The following is a 12,468-nucleotide window of genomic DNA, read 5'->3' as shown; positions in this document are numbered from 1 at the left end:
GAGAGATAAGTTTACTCTAATTCGTCAAATGTTTCAATAATTGTTTTAACACTATCAATAACACTACTCACGCCAACTCTCAAAACTCTATCGTCTATACTCTGAAACTCCATTACTAGTTCATTTCCTTTTGAAGTATACTTAACTTGAAAATCTTGTGGTCTTAAAATGGGATCTGGTCTAAGTACTTGGCATGCTATATCAGCTTGTTTGCTTGTTGCGAATGGTATATTTAATGTCCTGTGTAGGTAATAATATTATGAAAATGACAGAATTTCACTATAATTCAATACCAAATTTGTTAGTAATAGTGGCTAGATATTCGAAATAGTATAGCAGATTTGGTTAAATTAGACATACAATGTGTGTTCCATTTGCATATTATTATCCCGTTTACTCATAACCTTGAAATATAAGTAATGGTGGTGCCTATGCTGGTTTATTCTTCGCCCTACAGAAACTATTTATTTTATTTATTTTTTCCATTCTTTTCAAATGATTTCCAAATTCAATGTAAAAATATTTCATTACCATCTCGCTGTTTTTTGGAAGTCCGAATTCTTACCACCATTCTAATTGGAAATTGTTTAACATTGTTGTATAGAAAATTTTAGAAATTTTTAGAGGCTTTTACAAGCCAGTAAATGATTATAATTTCAATTATTATATGTATTATAGAGTTATATTAATCATTGACTAAATCACAATATTAAACGTAATTTGTCTTATCATTTAAAAAAAGCAGGCGGCTAATACCTATCGTAAGCGTAGTAGTCCTAACATCTTATTATTTTTGAATATTATCATTAGACAATTTCTAAATCACTATCATCACCACTACTCAATATGATGTCCCTATTACTTTTGGATTGGTCTCCAAAATATTCGTTCCAAATTTCATCCCTTTTTCTTTTTTTCATAAGTAAATCACTTTTCAATGGCTTTAAATTAACTTTATCTTTTTTAAAATGTAATAAATCGTTTACTGCATTACTTCTATTACTTGTATATGAAGGATCTTTTCCGTTACTCTTTTTCATTAAATATTTCATCTTACCATGAGTTGGGTCGTAACCTATGTTTTTTAGCATACCAATTTGCATAATATTTTCTGTAATATTTCTCATTTCTTTTACATCTTCCTTAGATTTTCCCTCTAAATTCTTGCTTACATTATCCTCTTTAGTTAATGTCTTATTTAGTTCTTTAATTAGTTCTGAATCTCTTTTTGCGTCTTTTAACTTACGTCGTTTGCTATCTAAATTGCTAATAATATCCGGGTTTTGAAATTCATCATTAAAAAAGGCTTTAGCAATATTTGTGCTTCTAAAATTACTATTGTGCAATTTAGAATCCCCTTCTTTACGAGCATTTCTCCTTCGAACAACATTAAATTGATTTTTTGAATATATGTTATTGGTCTTCTTCTTATATAATGATGGATTTGTGTCTGCTTTTGTTGGTGCACCCAGTGCAAATGAACCATTTAATTCTATTCTTTTAGCAGCCGCATTTCTAAATTCAGTTTCTCTATGAAACTCACAGCATTTATCTTTGGTTTTATTAATTGGAGTACCACACGGTTTTCCACCCTTACTCTTAACAGGAACGTTGCACCAGCCTAGATCTCGACTTTTACCGATCTCTATAATACAATCATATTTGGTTTGAATAGATAAATTAAATGATTTAATATATCCATTTTCTTCAGATGGTCTCCATGGTGCAATGACCGGATTTAGTATACAAATGATATCCCCAACACGTAGGTTATAATATTTGGCAATAGCTTCTCGATTGAATACAAAGATTGATATATTTTGTTGGAAATCACCAATGGTAAATTTAAAATATTTCCTAGGAGTGTTTGATGACGTTAGCTTAAAGCCACTCTTTTCTGTAATAACACCGACAGCGACCCAATTGGAATATTGGGGTGATTCAAATTTTGGTGGCCTTATCTTAGCAAACAACTTATTCAGTCGAAGAATTTTTATATCTTGTAAAAGTTGGTCAATAGTTTCTTCCTTCAAATACCGTCTACTGATCCATAATCCTGAGTATTTTTCCTTTTCCTCTACATTTATTATTTGACTTTCTTTTTGTAAATTAGTATAGTTACCAAATGAATGAACTCTAGCACTCATTAAGGTCTCATAGTCTTGAATCTTTTGAGCCTCAACTTTTTTTGAAGAAGCAAAATTGTTCATAAAATATGCTGTAGACCCTGCTGGAACACTTGCGGGTTCTATTTGATTTTTCAGCTTGAGCTCATTAGGATTATCCTGTATTCCTGTATTTTTCTTAGTAACGGGTGTGGCAGCCAACTGTGTATGTTTTCTTTTTATCTTTTCTGGAGAACCTGGGACCTGGATTCTCGACTCACTCGTAGCATCTACATTTCCTTCTGTCGAGATGAAATTTGGATCCACAGCACGACTAACTTTCCTTTTGTACTCCAGCCTTTCTTGAAGATCACGTTTCTGGCGTTCTATCAGCTCTATTTGCTTTTGCAGTTCTAACTCCTCATCTTCATCTGGTGAAATATTATCAAACAAATCATTTTCAAAAACTTCACGAGGATCATTCATAACTGTTTTTGAAACTCACAGTAATTTAGAATAATGATAAGCGTTATAATATTACTAACCTTTATTTTCACATTATTGCGTTCTCTACATTTTACATAATACACTTTATATATTTGTATTTTATTTATGGATACTCATCGCTAAAACTTCACGCGATCAGATATTAGGATAATTTTAAACCCTTGGAAGATATCTAGACTTTAGTAATATCAAACACACTTAAGAAAACTAAAATCTAACAGCCTTTTCTCACCATATAGGTGGAAATATATTTTAATACAGATATGATTGATCATTTTGAAGGGTTTGTTCCTATCCATACTGTTTTTTATTCGATTTTTCACCCAACAGAGGGTACCAAAGTAAGATATGAATTTCCACCCGGCAATCTTCAAACATATAATATTAACTTTGATACCATAAAGAATTATATCATCCCTAAACCACAGTTATGTCATAAACTACTTACTCTAAAATATGGCGATTATAGATTGGTAAGTTATCCGGTTACTATTAATTCCTCCTTATATGCAAGAAACTTTTTCAGTTTCAATTTCGTATTTGTCTTTCCAATTAACTGTGAGACTTCCCCATATGAGCCTATCATAGCAAGGCTTGGAAAGATGTTTCGAGTACTTGAGGAACAAAATCAGTTATTATCTAGAGCTGAAAACGACAGTGTCTATTTTGATAACTCTCATTCATTATTATCATCAGAGCAAGATAGCATAATGCACCAAGATAAGAATACTTCCATTTTAGGATTTTCTCGCAAAAGATTTTCATTTTCTAAACGACCTACAGATTTATCACTATCTGAGTATCCTGATAACGAATCTGGGTCCAATTTCTCTGTTCAAGATTTGATTATGAGAATATTTCAAGATTTGAATAATTATTCTGAGTGTTTAATACCAATTGATGAAGGAAATTCTGTAGATATTAAAATTTTCCCTTCAATGGTACCTCCTTCTATCTCAATATCATATGAGGATGTCCCAGTTGCTATGGTAGATTTGAGCCATGTGATGGATGTTAACTGGGATCCAACAATGCTAAAAATTGTTCCTTTTATTGATAGTATAAATAGCATATCAAGAATTGCAGCATTAAGTAATAGTGATGTTGATTTTGTGGTTGAATGTATCCGTCATTTAGTTTACTATCAATTAGTCATTTTGTCTGATATTTTCCAATTTACAAATATATATGCTCCAACAAGTCGATTACGCGATTTTTTAACTGATATTAATTTAGCTACTGATTGTCAAACCTACGTATGTTTACCAAAAAATTCAAATTTTGGAAAACTCCCTCTAGAGAAATCAATTAACACTGATTTGGATGAATATTCTAACTCTGGATCTGCAATATATCCAAATAATGAAATTTTGGAGAATGATGATCGACTAAGGTGGCCAATGTATTATAAGCCAAGAAATTCACAAAGTAGTTTATCCAGTGGTATTTCGAGTGGGAATGAGCGAACATCAAATTATTTGCCTACTAAATCATGTTTATTTGATCTATATCGATCACTTTCCCAAGGAACAGTGTTACATGATTGGTACAATGAACATTACAGTTTAATTCATTTCAATAAAATTGATATTCGACGTTTTATTACGTTTGGTCTTGTGCGAGGCTTATTATATAGATGTTATGCTATACCAATTATGAAAAATGCGGGCATATTTGATATTTTATCAAGTTTAACCACTTCTCAATCTTCAAATCCATATCACAGTAATGGGGATGATAAAAATGGAACTGCATCTACTGCAAATATTCGTTTCCTTAACAGTATTACAGATAGCGATATACATGACCTAAAAGATGATGAAATTAATAATAGTGGTAGTTGTGGAATAAAGCCATCATTTGATGTTAATAAATTATTTATCAATGGAGATGATCATAGTGAGACAACAACTGTAAAGCATAATAGTTCGAGAGATGCATCAGAGCATTTGTTTTCCCCCCCACCTAAACGTCAAATATTGAATTCTGGAATTGCTGATAAGGTTTTGTCAGATATTCATCGAAAACTAGCCAAATTTGATGATACCCCAAGAAGTCCGATTGTTAAAAGAAAAGAGGACACTTTTAGAGATTTTTCAAATGGTAGCAATATTGTAGGTTATGGTAGCAGTAATACCGGTAACAAAGTTTCTTTTAATTTATCTAGAGATTCAGATACTACACAAAATAATTTAGATCATATGAACCCTATTTTAGATAGTAGCAAAGATATAATTGCTCAGCAGCAGGAAAAAAATCATATTCGTAGATTACTTTTAGAATCTTTAAGAGAAGCTGATAATATGGACAAAATATGTATTAAACTTCAAAAACCAAGAAAAGAAGTAGAAGAGTTACTAAGTGAAATTGGAGATTACGTAATTATTAATTGCTAAATATAAGTGTACCCAATTATAAATAATCCTTAAATAGAAATGCATAGATATATAATAGTAATGGAATACACCCAATTATAAAACATACAAATATACAGAACTATAAGGTTACTTATTATTATATAAGAATATGAATTTAATGATTGAAATGTAAAAGGTAATGGAAGTTACGTAGCGGTGCGATAGTAATTTTTAAGATAGTATTATTTAATAATAATAAATTTATTCGCTTGGATGAACCATACTTTCTGGTACGATCCATTCATCGAATTGTTCAGCTGTTAGTAATTTAGATTTCAATGCAGCTTCTTTTAAAGTTAATCCATTTTTATGAGCATCTTTGGCAATCGCAGTAGCCGCATCATAACCAATCTTTGGATTCAAGGCAGTTACCAACATTAACGATTCGTTTAAAAGTTTATTAATTTTATCTTCATTTGCCCTAATTCCAACAATACAATGAATACGGAAAGAGTTACAAGAATCAGTTAATAATCTAATAGAATTCAATAGATTGGAAATCATTAAAGGTTTATAAGTATTTAATTCAAATTGACCTGATGCACCTGCGAAAGTGATAGCACTATTATTACCCATGACTTGAATACAAGCTTGGCACATGGCTTCATTTTGAGTTGGATTGACCTTACCAGGCATGATAGAGGAACCTGGTTCATTTTCAGGTAAGGATAATTCACCATAACCACATCTTGGACCTGAACCTAAGAATCTAATATCTTGAGAAATTTTAAATAAAGAACAAGCCAAAGTGTTTAAAGCACCACTACATTCCACAATAGCATCATGAGATGCTAGTGCCTCGAATTTGTTTGGAGCTGTTTTAAATTCAATACCAGTCTCCAAAGAAATCTGCTTGGCAACAAGAATGTCGAAGTCTTTTTTAGTATTTATCCCAGTACCTACAGCGGTACCACCTTGAGCAATAAATTTCAAATTAGTTAAAGAATTTTGGACACGTGTAATACCATTTTCCACTTGTTGCACATACCCAGAGAATTCTTGGCCTAAAGTTAATGGAGTAGCATCTTGAAGATGAGTTCTACCAATTTTAACAATTTTATTGAATTCAATAGATTTATCCTTCAAGGCATCTCTTAATTTTTCTAATTCTGGAAGCAATTTGAATACAACTTCACGGACAGCAGAAATATGCATAGCAGTAGGGAAAGAATCGTTTGTAGATTGAGATTGGTTAACGTGATTATTAGGATGGACAGTCTTTGAACCCAGTTGGCCACCTAATATTTCAATTGCCCTGTTTGAAATAACCTCATTGACATTCATATTAGTTTGAGTACCAGAACCGGTTTGGAAAACTACTAATGGGAAATGTTCATTCAATGAGCCCTTTGCGACTTCATCGGCAGCTTCTTGGATAGCTTTGGAAATCTTGGGATCCAAAGTTCCTAATGATTCATTAACAATGGCAACTGATTTTTTCAATATCCCATAAGCCAAGATTAGTGGTTCAGGCATACGTTCTCTTTCCCCACCAATATGGAAATTGTTTAAAGCTCTTTGAGTTTGAGCACCCCAATATTTATTAGCAGGGACTTCTAATTCCCCAAACCCATCTACTTCAATTCTAGTTTCTGGCATTATTTATAGCTGTCTGATTCTTAAATTTGTTAATCAATTGATATGATATTTGAAGATTAACAAATGTTTTATTCTAAATAAAGCTTGTATTGATGCCTTAATATTAAGTTGTAACATTGATTCGAACTCTCTCCAGCTCTCTCTTAGACGAAAAAAAAAGAGCAGACAAGGAATGTTTAATTTGTCAATTCCAAATTATTACTCAAATTATGAAAAAATAGCAGAAAAGAAATGCGTAAATATATGATAATTCCGGAAACGGCTTATAATAATAAAAAGAAAATAAAGATCGATAGTCCTTAATTATTAAAGGTAAAAAATCCTGTGCTTTTAAACACTAAAGTAATGAGCGTTCATAAGTTTTAACTGTGTGTAAAACTGTATCAAAGGTTTAATCTGTGCAATTTACATATTCGTAGTTTCATCAGTAATTTCTCTACGGTATTCACCGACTTGTTGAAATATTCTTTTAAATGGAAAGCACTCTATTTGTCCTTTATCATTATCGAAACATTCATACTGAGTAATTGAATATTTCTTGGGTTTAGCTGATTTCTTCGTATCGTCTTTACGGTTCTTGCGATTTACTTTTTCTAAAATGTCTAATTCTTCTTTAGTTTGAATTGTTACTGGAGGAGCCATTGGTAATAATACAATACGATGATGGATTTCAATGTGTTGTAGGCATAACTTTGAATTTGTAAGTCGTATTTTTTGTTCGTAACTGATCCTTGAAAATTCATCCAATCATTTAAAGGTTATCTTTTCTTTCTTTCTTTCTTTCTTTCTTCCGCTTATTAGTCCGGAAATTATAAATTGTAGAATTCAAGTGTCACATATTATAAAATAAATAAATAAGTATCTGTCAATACAGGTTATGCCAATTCTATTGAGTAAATTATTTTCACAAGATACAGATTGTAGAAATGTTGATAGTCGTGTAGTACCATACTGGTGAGTGTGAAATATCACTTAGCATGTAATATTTTACGCTCAATATTATATACGTATTTAGCTAGGAAGACATTTATAAGAGCATATCATAACATAAGGTTCCGATACTTATGCTTTAGATGTGTGAATCTTTTGCGAACACTTTAGTATTATTGTTATTATTATAAAAAATCTCCTTGCTTCTTTCGAAAGGGAATATATAATATATACAGGATATGCAATGAACAGTTATAAACTTTTGGGATATTTTTGTGGTAATTTATACTCCAAAAAATGGACAGGTCCACCATCAACGAATTGATGGTCTGATATTAAAATAGAACCTATCACATCCTAATACCTTCTTAATATCACTACTTGGGTATTTTTAGTAGTGAGGCCACGTATGCTTAAGGCATGTTGGATTATTTATTATATTAAGTTGTTATTAGTTGTTGTATAAAGCCACAATTACGACTAAATTCATACTTTATTAGCCGTTAACACAAACCCACGACTTATGACACATAATTCCACAGCTCTGACAATTTTGTACCCTTAATTTCGTTTCTACTAATTTCTAATTAGTAACCTTGAAAATTATCTATCTTAATATTTCTAAACAGTAGATTATATAGAAACATCATTATATACGTATAGTATATAATTCCTGTTTTTATATTTATTTACCAACTTATATAAAAAATAAATTTATCAAAAAAATGCTTTTTATTAAAATTCTAATTTCTTTTCATAAATATAAACATAATTTGAAGAAAATTCTAGAACAGGAAACTACTAAATTAGGGAATTTAATAAAAGCCGAATGTTTTTTCTAAGAAAAGAATAATACTAAATAAAAATATTTTTTCACTATTGATTCATTATTTAAATAATTAGATTGTTAATACTTTAATTCGTTATTATTCATCTCTTAACTTTCGTAAAACAGTATGCATTAAATTCTACTCAAAAAATGGTATTCCAACTAGATTTATCAAAGACTACTGATTTATTCCATAAAATTTGTAAAACTAAGAACCATGTCTATACTTATGGTACAGCTGGGTTTCGTGATAAAGCCGCCATTCTAGATACTGTAATGTTTACTACAGGCTTTGTTGCTTGTTTACGTTCATTGTCTCATGATGGTAAAGCTGTAGGTGTAATGGTTACAGCTTCTCATAATCCTCCAGTTGATAATGGGGTTAAGATTGTGGAACCCAATGGGAGTATGCTAAGCCAAGATTGGGAACCAATTGCTACTGATCTAGCAAATTTAGCTTCTCAAGGTAAAATTGATGAATTAGTTCAATTTGTTAATGCCAAACTGATTGAATTGAATTCAAACAAAGTTCCAACTTTAATTGTCGGTCGTGATTCGAGGGAATCAAGTACTTCATTATTAGAATGTTTAAAAGAAGGTTCATTAAAATTATTTGATGCTAAAATTGTTGATTATGAATTATTGACCACTCCACAATTACATTTCTTAACAAATGCTTATAATTTAGAAAAAGATTTACCAAAGGAAACTGATTATTATCATCATTTTAACAATGCATGGGATCAACTAATTTCTATAAATAATGATGCTTCATCTTCTACATCAAACAAAATCGAATCATTAATAATTGATTCTGCTAATGGTATTGGTGGTCCAAAAATGGAAAACTTATTAAAATATTGGAAAACAAATTATAAGGTTAGGTTAATTAATAATAACTGGAAACGTCCAGAATCCCTAAATAATAATTGTGGTGCAGATTACGTAAAGACAAACCAAAAATTACCAAATGGTATTACTACAGATATCATAAATGAAAGTTCAAAAAATGTAATCCATTGTTCATTTGACGGTGATGCTGATAGAGTAGTTTTCTATTATCAAGATCCACAATCAAACACTTTTAATCTTTTAGATGGTGATAAAATTTCGACACTTTTCGCTAATTTCATTTCAATGCAATTAAAATTAGCTGGCATTGATTATGAAAACGAAATTAAATTAGGGGTTGTTCAAACTGCTTATGCAAATGGGAGTTCTACTAACTACCTACAACAAAACTTGAAGATTCCAGTCGCATGTGCCAAGACAGGTGTAAAACATTTACATCATGAAGCTTGCACTAGATATGATATTGGTGTTTATTTTGAAGCTAACGGTCATGGTACAATTATCTTCTCGGAAAATTTTTATAAAATCATTAACCAAAAGATAAATGCTGAATCACAAATTGAAAACACCCCTAAATTACGTGCGTTGAAAACTTTAAAAGTACTATCAGCTTTAATTAATCAAACTGTTGGCGATGCAATCTCAGATATGATGGGTGTGATGGCAGTTCTCGCTATATTGAACTGGACTCCACAGATTTGGAATAAGGAATATACTGATTTACCAAACAAATTGGCAAAATTAGTGGTACCAGATAGATCTGTCTTTGAAACTACTGATCAAGAACGTAAATTAACATCCCCAGCTGGATTACAATCTAAAATTAATAAGATCGTTGCAAAGTATGAAAATGGTAGATCATTTGTTAGAGCTAGTGGGACTGAAGATGCTGTCAGGGTTTATGCAGAAGCTTCAGATGATGTAAATAAACTTTGCCAAGAAGTTCTTGATGCTACTGCAGAAAGTGTTAATTAACTTAAACCTTATGAAGGATGGGGTAGTTTCCTAGCCCACTATATACAAAAAAAGTCAGTTATTTAAATGTTTGATTTGGTGATCTTTTTAAATTTATAATACAATAAATAATGTTCTTTTTAGTGAATGAATAGCTTAGGAATATTATGAGAAATGACTTTATTATATATTCTGTCCCTATTTTTTTTTATTTTCTATTGCAAAGGAGTTGTGTGAAATAAAAAGAAACTTGTACGAATAAATCGTAACGAAAATATTAGATGTGAAAAAGATATCTATAAAATCAGATTATAAATCATTTAAGGTTTTATTTCTCATTTGGATAATTTTATAGTTGTTCCATAACCAAAATAACATGAAACAACCAAATCCAACGGTACAATTCAAAATAATCCATAAATCTGGATAATTTGTAGGTGGTTGGAAAAATAGATCCAAGATTTGAACAGCTCCCATTACAATGTAAGAAGAAATAATGATTATTTTCCAAAGGATATTATGTGGTAATAAACTACCACGACGATAATCATCATCAATATTACTAATAGATGGGCCAGGTGTTAGGAAACTTGGTAAAAATTTAGGTGTAATAAAACTAAAGTTACCGATTAACCAATTACTCAAAAAATAACAAACAAAATATTGTAGGACTAAACCATCTTTTCTCAGTAATGGCCATAGAGTAAATAATGCAACGTTATTAATCCAACAAACCAATGATAATACGTTCCAATCCGTAGATGTGTACAATAAAGTGATTGGCATGAGAGGTAACAAGATACTCTTTTCATGAACTTGGAAACTGAATAAGAAAAATGACATTGAGCATGCAGCTAATGCGTAAGGTATTAAAAATTTCCTTGGATATAAGAAAATGGTAATCATAGAAGGTAAAAAGCCGATTAAAGTAGCCACTAGAGAATAAAATTGTAATTGCTCTTGTGTGAAAAGTTCTCTGTATTTTATAACAACATTGGTAACACACCAAAAATTTGCTACTTTATCTTCAAAAATACCTCTTGCAAATGGAAAAATTCTACGGATACATTGAATTAAGTTATTCAATCCACTAACATCGGCTATAATTTCATCATCACTAGAACTAGAACCAAACAAGTATATTGGACCAAACATGACTACAAATGATACAACTGTTGAAATAGCTACGATGATGAATCTTGAAATATTGCATGAAGGGTGAACGAGGGATTTACTTAAAAGATAACCAAAAAATATTGGAGAATAATAAAGGGCCATTTGTTTAAAACACAAAGAAAGGACAAAACAAATAGCAGCAGGACCATAAAATTCATCTAATAAGTTATTTATAGCATAGACAGTTAAACCTAACATTACGGAGTTATATTGGAAATGCCCATGATCAATTAACATTAGAGAAGGTTGGAATAAAATTGCAGCAGCAGCAATGAATTGTCCAATTGGAGATTGATTTCTATGTTTTCCCAACCATTTGGTAAAATATACCACTGCAGGAATATAAAAGACGGCTTCACTTAAAATAACTGTAAATCTCATATAAGTTTTCAAACCATTATCATCAGATTCATAGCCTCTTGAAGAATTTAAGGCAAACCAATCTGGATTGAAGAATGAGCCTAGTTTCCCGAAGAAATAGGAATGATAAGCTGTAAATGGAGGATAATCTAATCCCCAATATTGTAAATCAAACCAATACCATTTGGAGATTGGTAAATGCTGAGTGATTTCCATCCAATGCCTTTGAGCTTCGAAATCACCAAACATTGGAGGGGTACCCTTACCAGAGTATGAGCCTAACGAGATAGCACATCGTATTATTATTGCAAAAATGATAATCACATACTCTGTCAACCATTGACTTCCTACTGGTCTAAATGGGTATAAAAAGTCAAATAAAGGGGATGCATAGAATGCTTCTTCTTCACCAGGCTTTTGTTGTTTTTTAAGTAATTTTTTTTTCGAGGACATTGTAATGAACGTTACCCTTTAGAACTTAATATTTTATTTTATAATACTAAGATATATCTCTCTCTATATAGGATAAACTACTTATAACAGTTAAAATAGCTCATTTCACTTTTTTTTTCAAGCTAGCAACTTTATTATTAGTTAAGCTTGTTATACATTCGCGAATAGGATAGAATACAATTAAATTTCAATTTCAATATATTGGCGATCGTGCATAATGATTTTCTACATTTGGAGACTACTTTTTAAGGAAAAATTTACTTGTGTATTTATACAATTAATTCTA

The 12,468-nt window shown here is 30.9% G+C and overlaps 7 protein-coding genes across 7 annotated transcripts; 2 read left to right on the top strand and 5 right to left on the bottom strand.

The window, feature by feature from the left end:
* Positions 1 to 11: 11 nt before the first annotated feature.
* PCC1 (chromatin DNA-binding EKC/KEOPS complex subunit PCC1) lies at positions 12 to 401 on the bottom strand (the record flags this gene model as incomplete). Its single annotated transcript, XM_004181521.1, has 2 exons — positions 12 to 240; positions 361 to 401. The coding sequence occupies 2 exons, from the start codon at positions 399 to 401 to the stop codon at positions 12 to 14; spliced, it is 270 nt and encodes an 89-aa protein (XP_004181569.1).
* A 405-nt stretch (positions 402 to 806) lies between these two features.
* Positions 807 to 2,591, bottom strand: MCM10 (Mcm10p; the record flags this gene model as incomplete). Its single annotated transcript, XM_004181520.1, has 1 exon — positions 807 to 2,591. The coding sequence occupies one exon, from the start codon at positions 2,589 to 2,591 to the stop codon at positions 807 to 809; it is 1,785 nt and encodes a 594-aa protein (XP_004181568.1).
* Positions 2,592 to 2,875: 284 nt separating this feature from the next.
* Positions 2,876 to 5,008, top strand: NPR2 (nitrogen permease regulating protein NPR2; the record flags this gene model as incomplete). The annotated part of the gene is made up of 1 exon (XM_004181519.1): positions 2,876 to 5,008. One exon carries the CDS (start codon positions 2,876 to 2,878, stop codon positions 5,006 to 5,008), a length of 2,133 nt encoding a protein of 710 aa, XP_004181567.1.
* A 222-nt stretch (positions 5,009 to 5,230) lies between these two features.
* On the bottom strand, positions 5,231 to 6,628 carry TBLA0G01000 (class II fumarate hydratase; the record flags this gene model as incomplete). The annotated part of the gene is made up of 1 exon (XM_004181518.1): positions 5,231 to 6,628. One exon carries the CDS (start codon positions 6,626 to 6,628, stop codon positions 5,231 to 5,233), a length of 1,398 nt encoding a protein of 465 aa, XP_004181566.1.
* Positions 6,629 to 7,033: 405 nt separating this feature from the next.
* TBLA0G00990 (uncharacterized protein) lies at positions 7,034 to 7,270 on the bottom strand (the record flags this gene model as incomplete). Its single annotated transcript, XM_004181517.1, has 1 exon — positions 7,034 to 7,270. The coding sequence occupies one exon, from the start codon at positions 7,268 to 7,270 to the stop codon at positions 7,034 to 7,036; it is 237 nt and encodes a 78-aa protein (XP_004181565.1).
* A 1,267-nt stretch (positions 7,271 to 8,537) lies between these two features.
* Positions 8,538 to 10,214, top strand: PCM1 (phosphoacetylglucosamine mutase PCM1; the record flags this gene model as incomplete). The annotated part of the gene is made up of 1 exon (XM_004181516.1): positions 8,538 to 10,214. The coding sequence occupies one exon, from the start codon at positions 8,538 to 8,540 to the stop codon at positions 10,212 to 10,214; it is 1,677 nt and encodes a 558-aa protein (XP_004181564.1).
* Positions 10,215 to 10,502: 288 nt separating this feature from the next.
* ALG6 (dolichyl-P-Glc:Man(9)GlcNAc(2)-PP-dolichol alpha-1,3-glucosyltransferase) lies at positions 10,503 to 12,182 on the bottom strand (the record flags this gene model as incomplete). Its single annotated transcript, XM_004181515.1, has 1 exon — positions 10,503 to 12,182. The coding sequence occupies one exon, from the start codon at positions 12,180 to 12,182 to the stop codon at positions 10,503 to 10,505; it is 1,680 nt and encodes a 559-aa protein (XP_004181563.1).
* Between the last annotated feature and the right edge of the window lie 286 nt (positions 12,183 to 12,468).

The sequence above is a fragment of the Henningerozyma blattae genome, chromosome 7, assembly GCF_000315915.1.
Source record: "Henningerozyma blattae CBS 6284 chromosome 7, complete genome".
In the NCBI taxonomy this organism is placed as follows: Eukaryota; Fungi; Ascomycota; class Saccharomycetes; order Saccharomycetales; family Saccharomycetaceae; genus Henningerozyma; species Henningerozyma blattae.
Note: the sequence above shows the minus strand (reverse complement) of the source record. Positions and strands in the feature narration are given on the sequence as shown.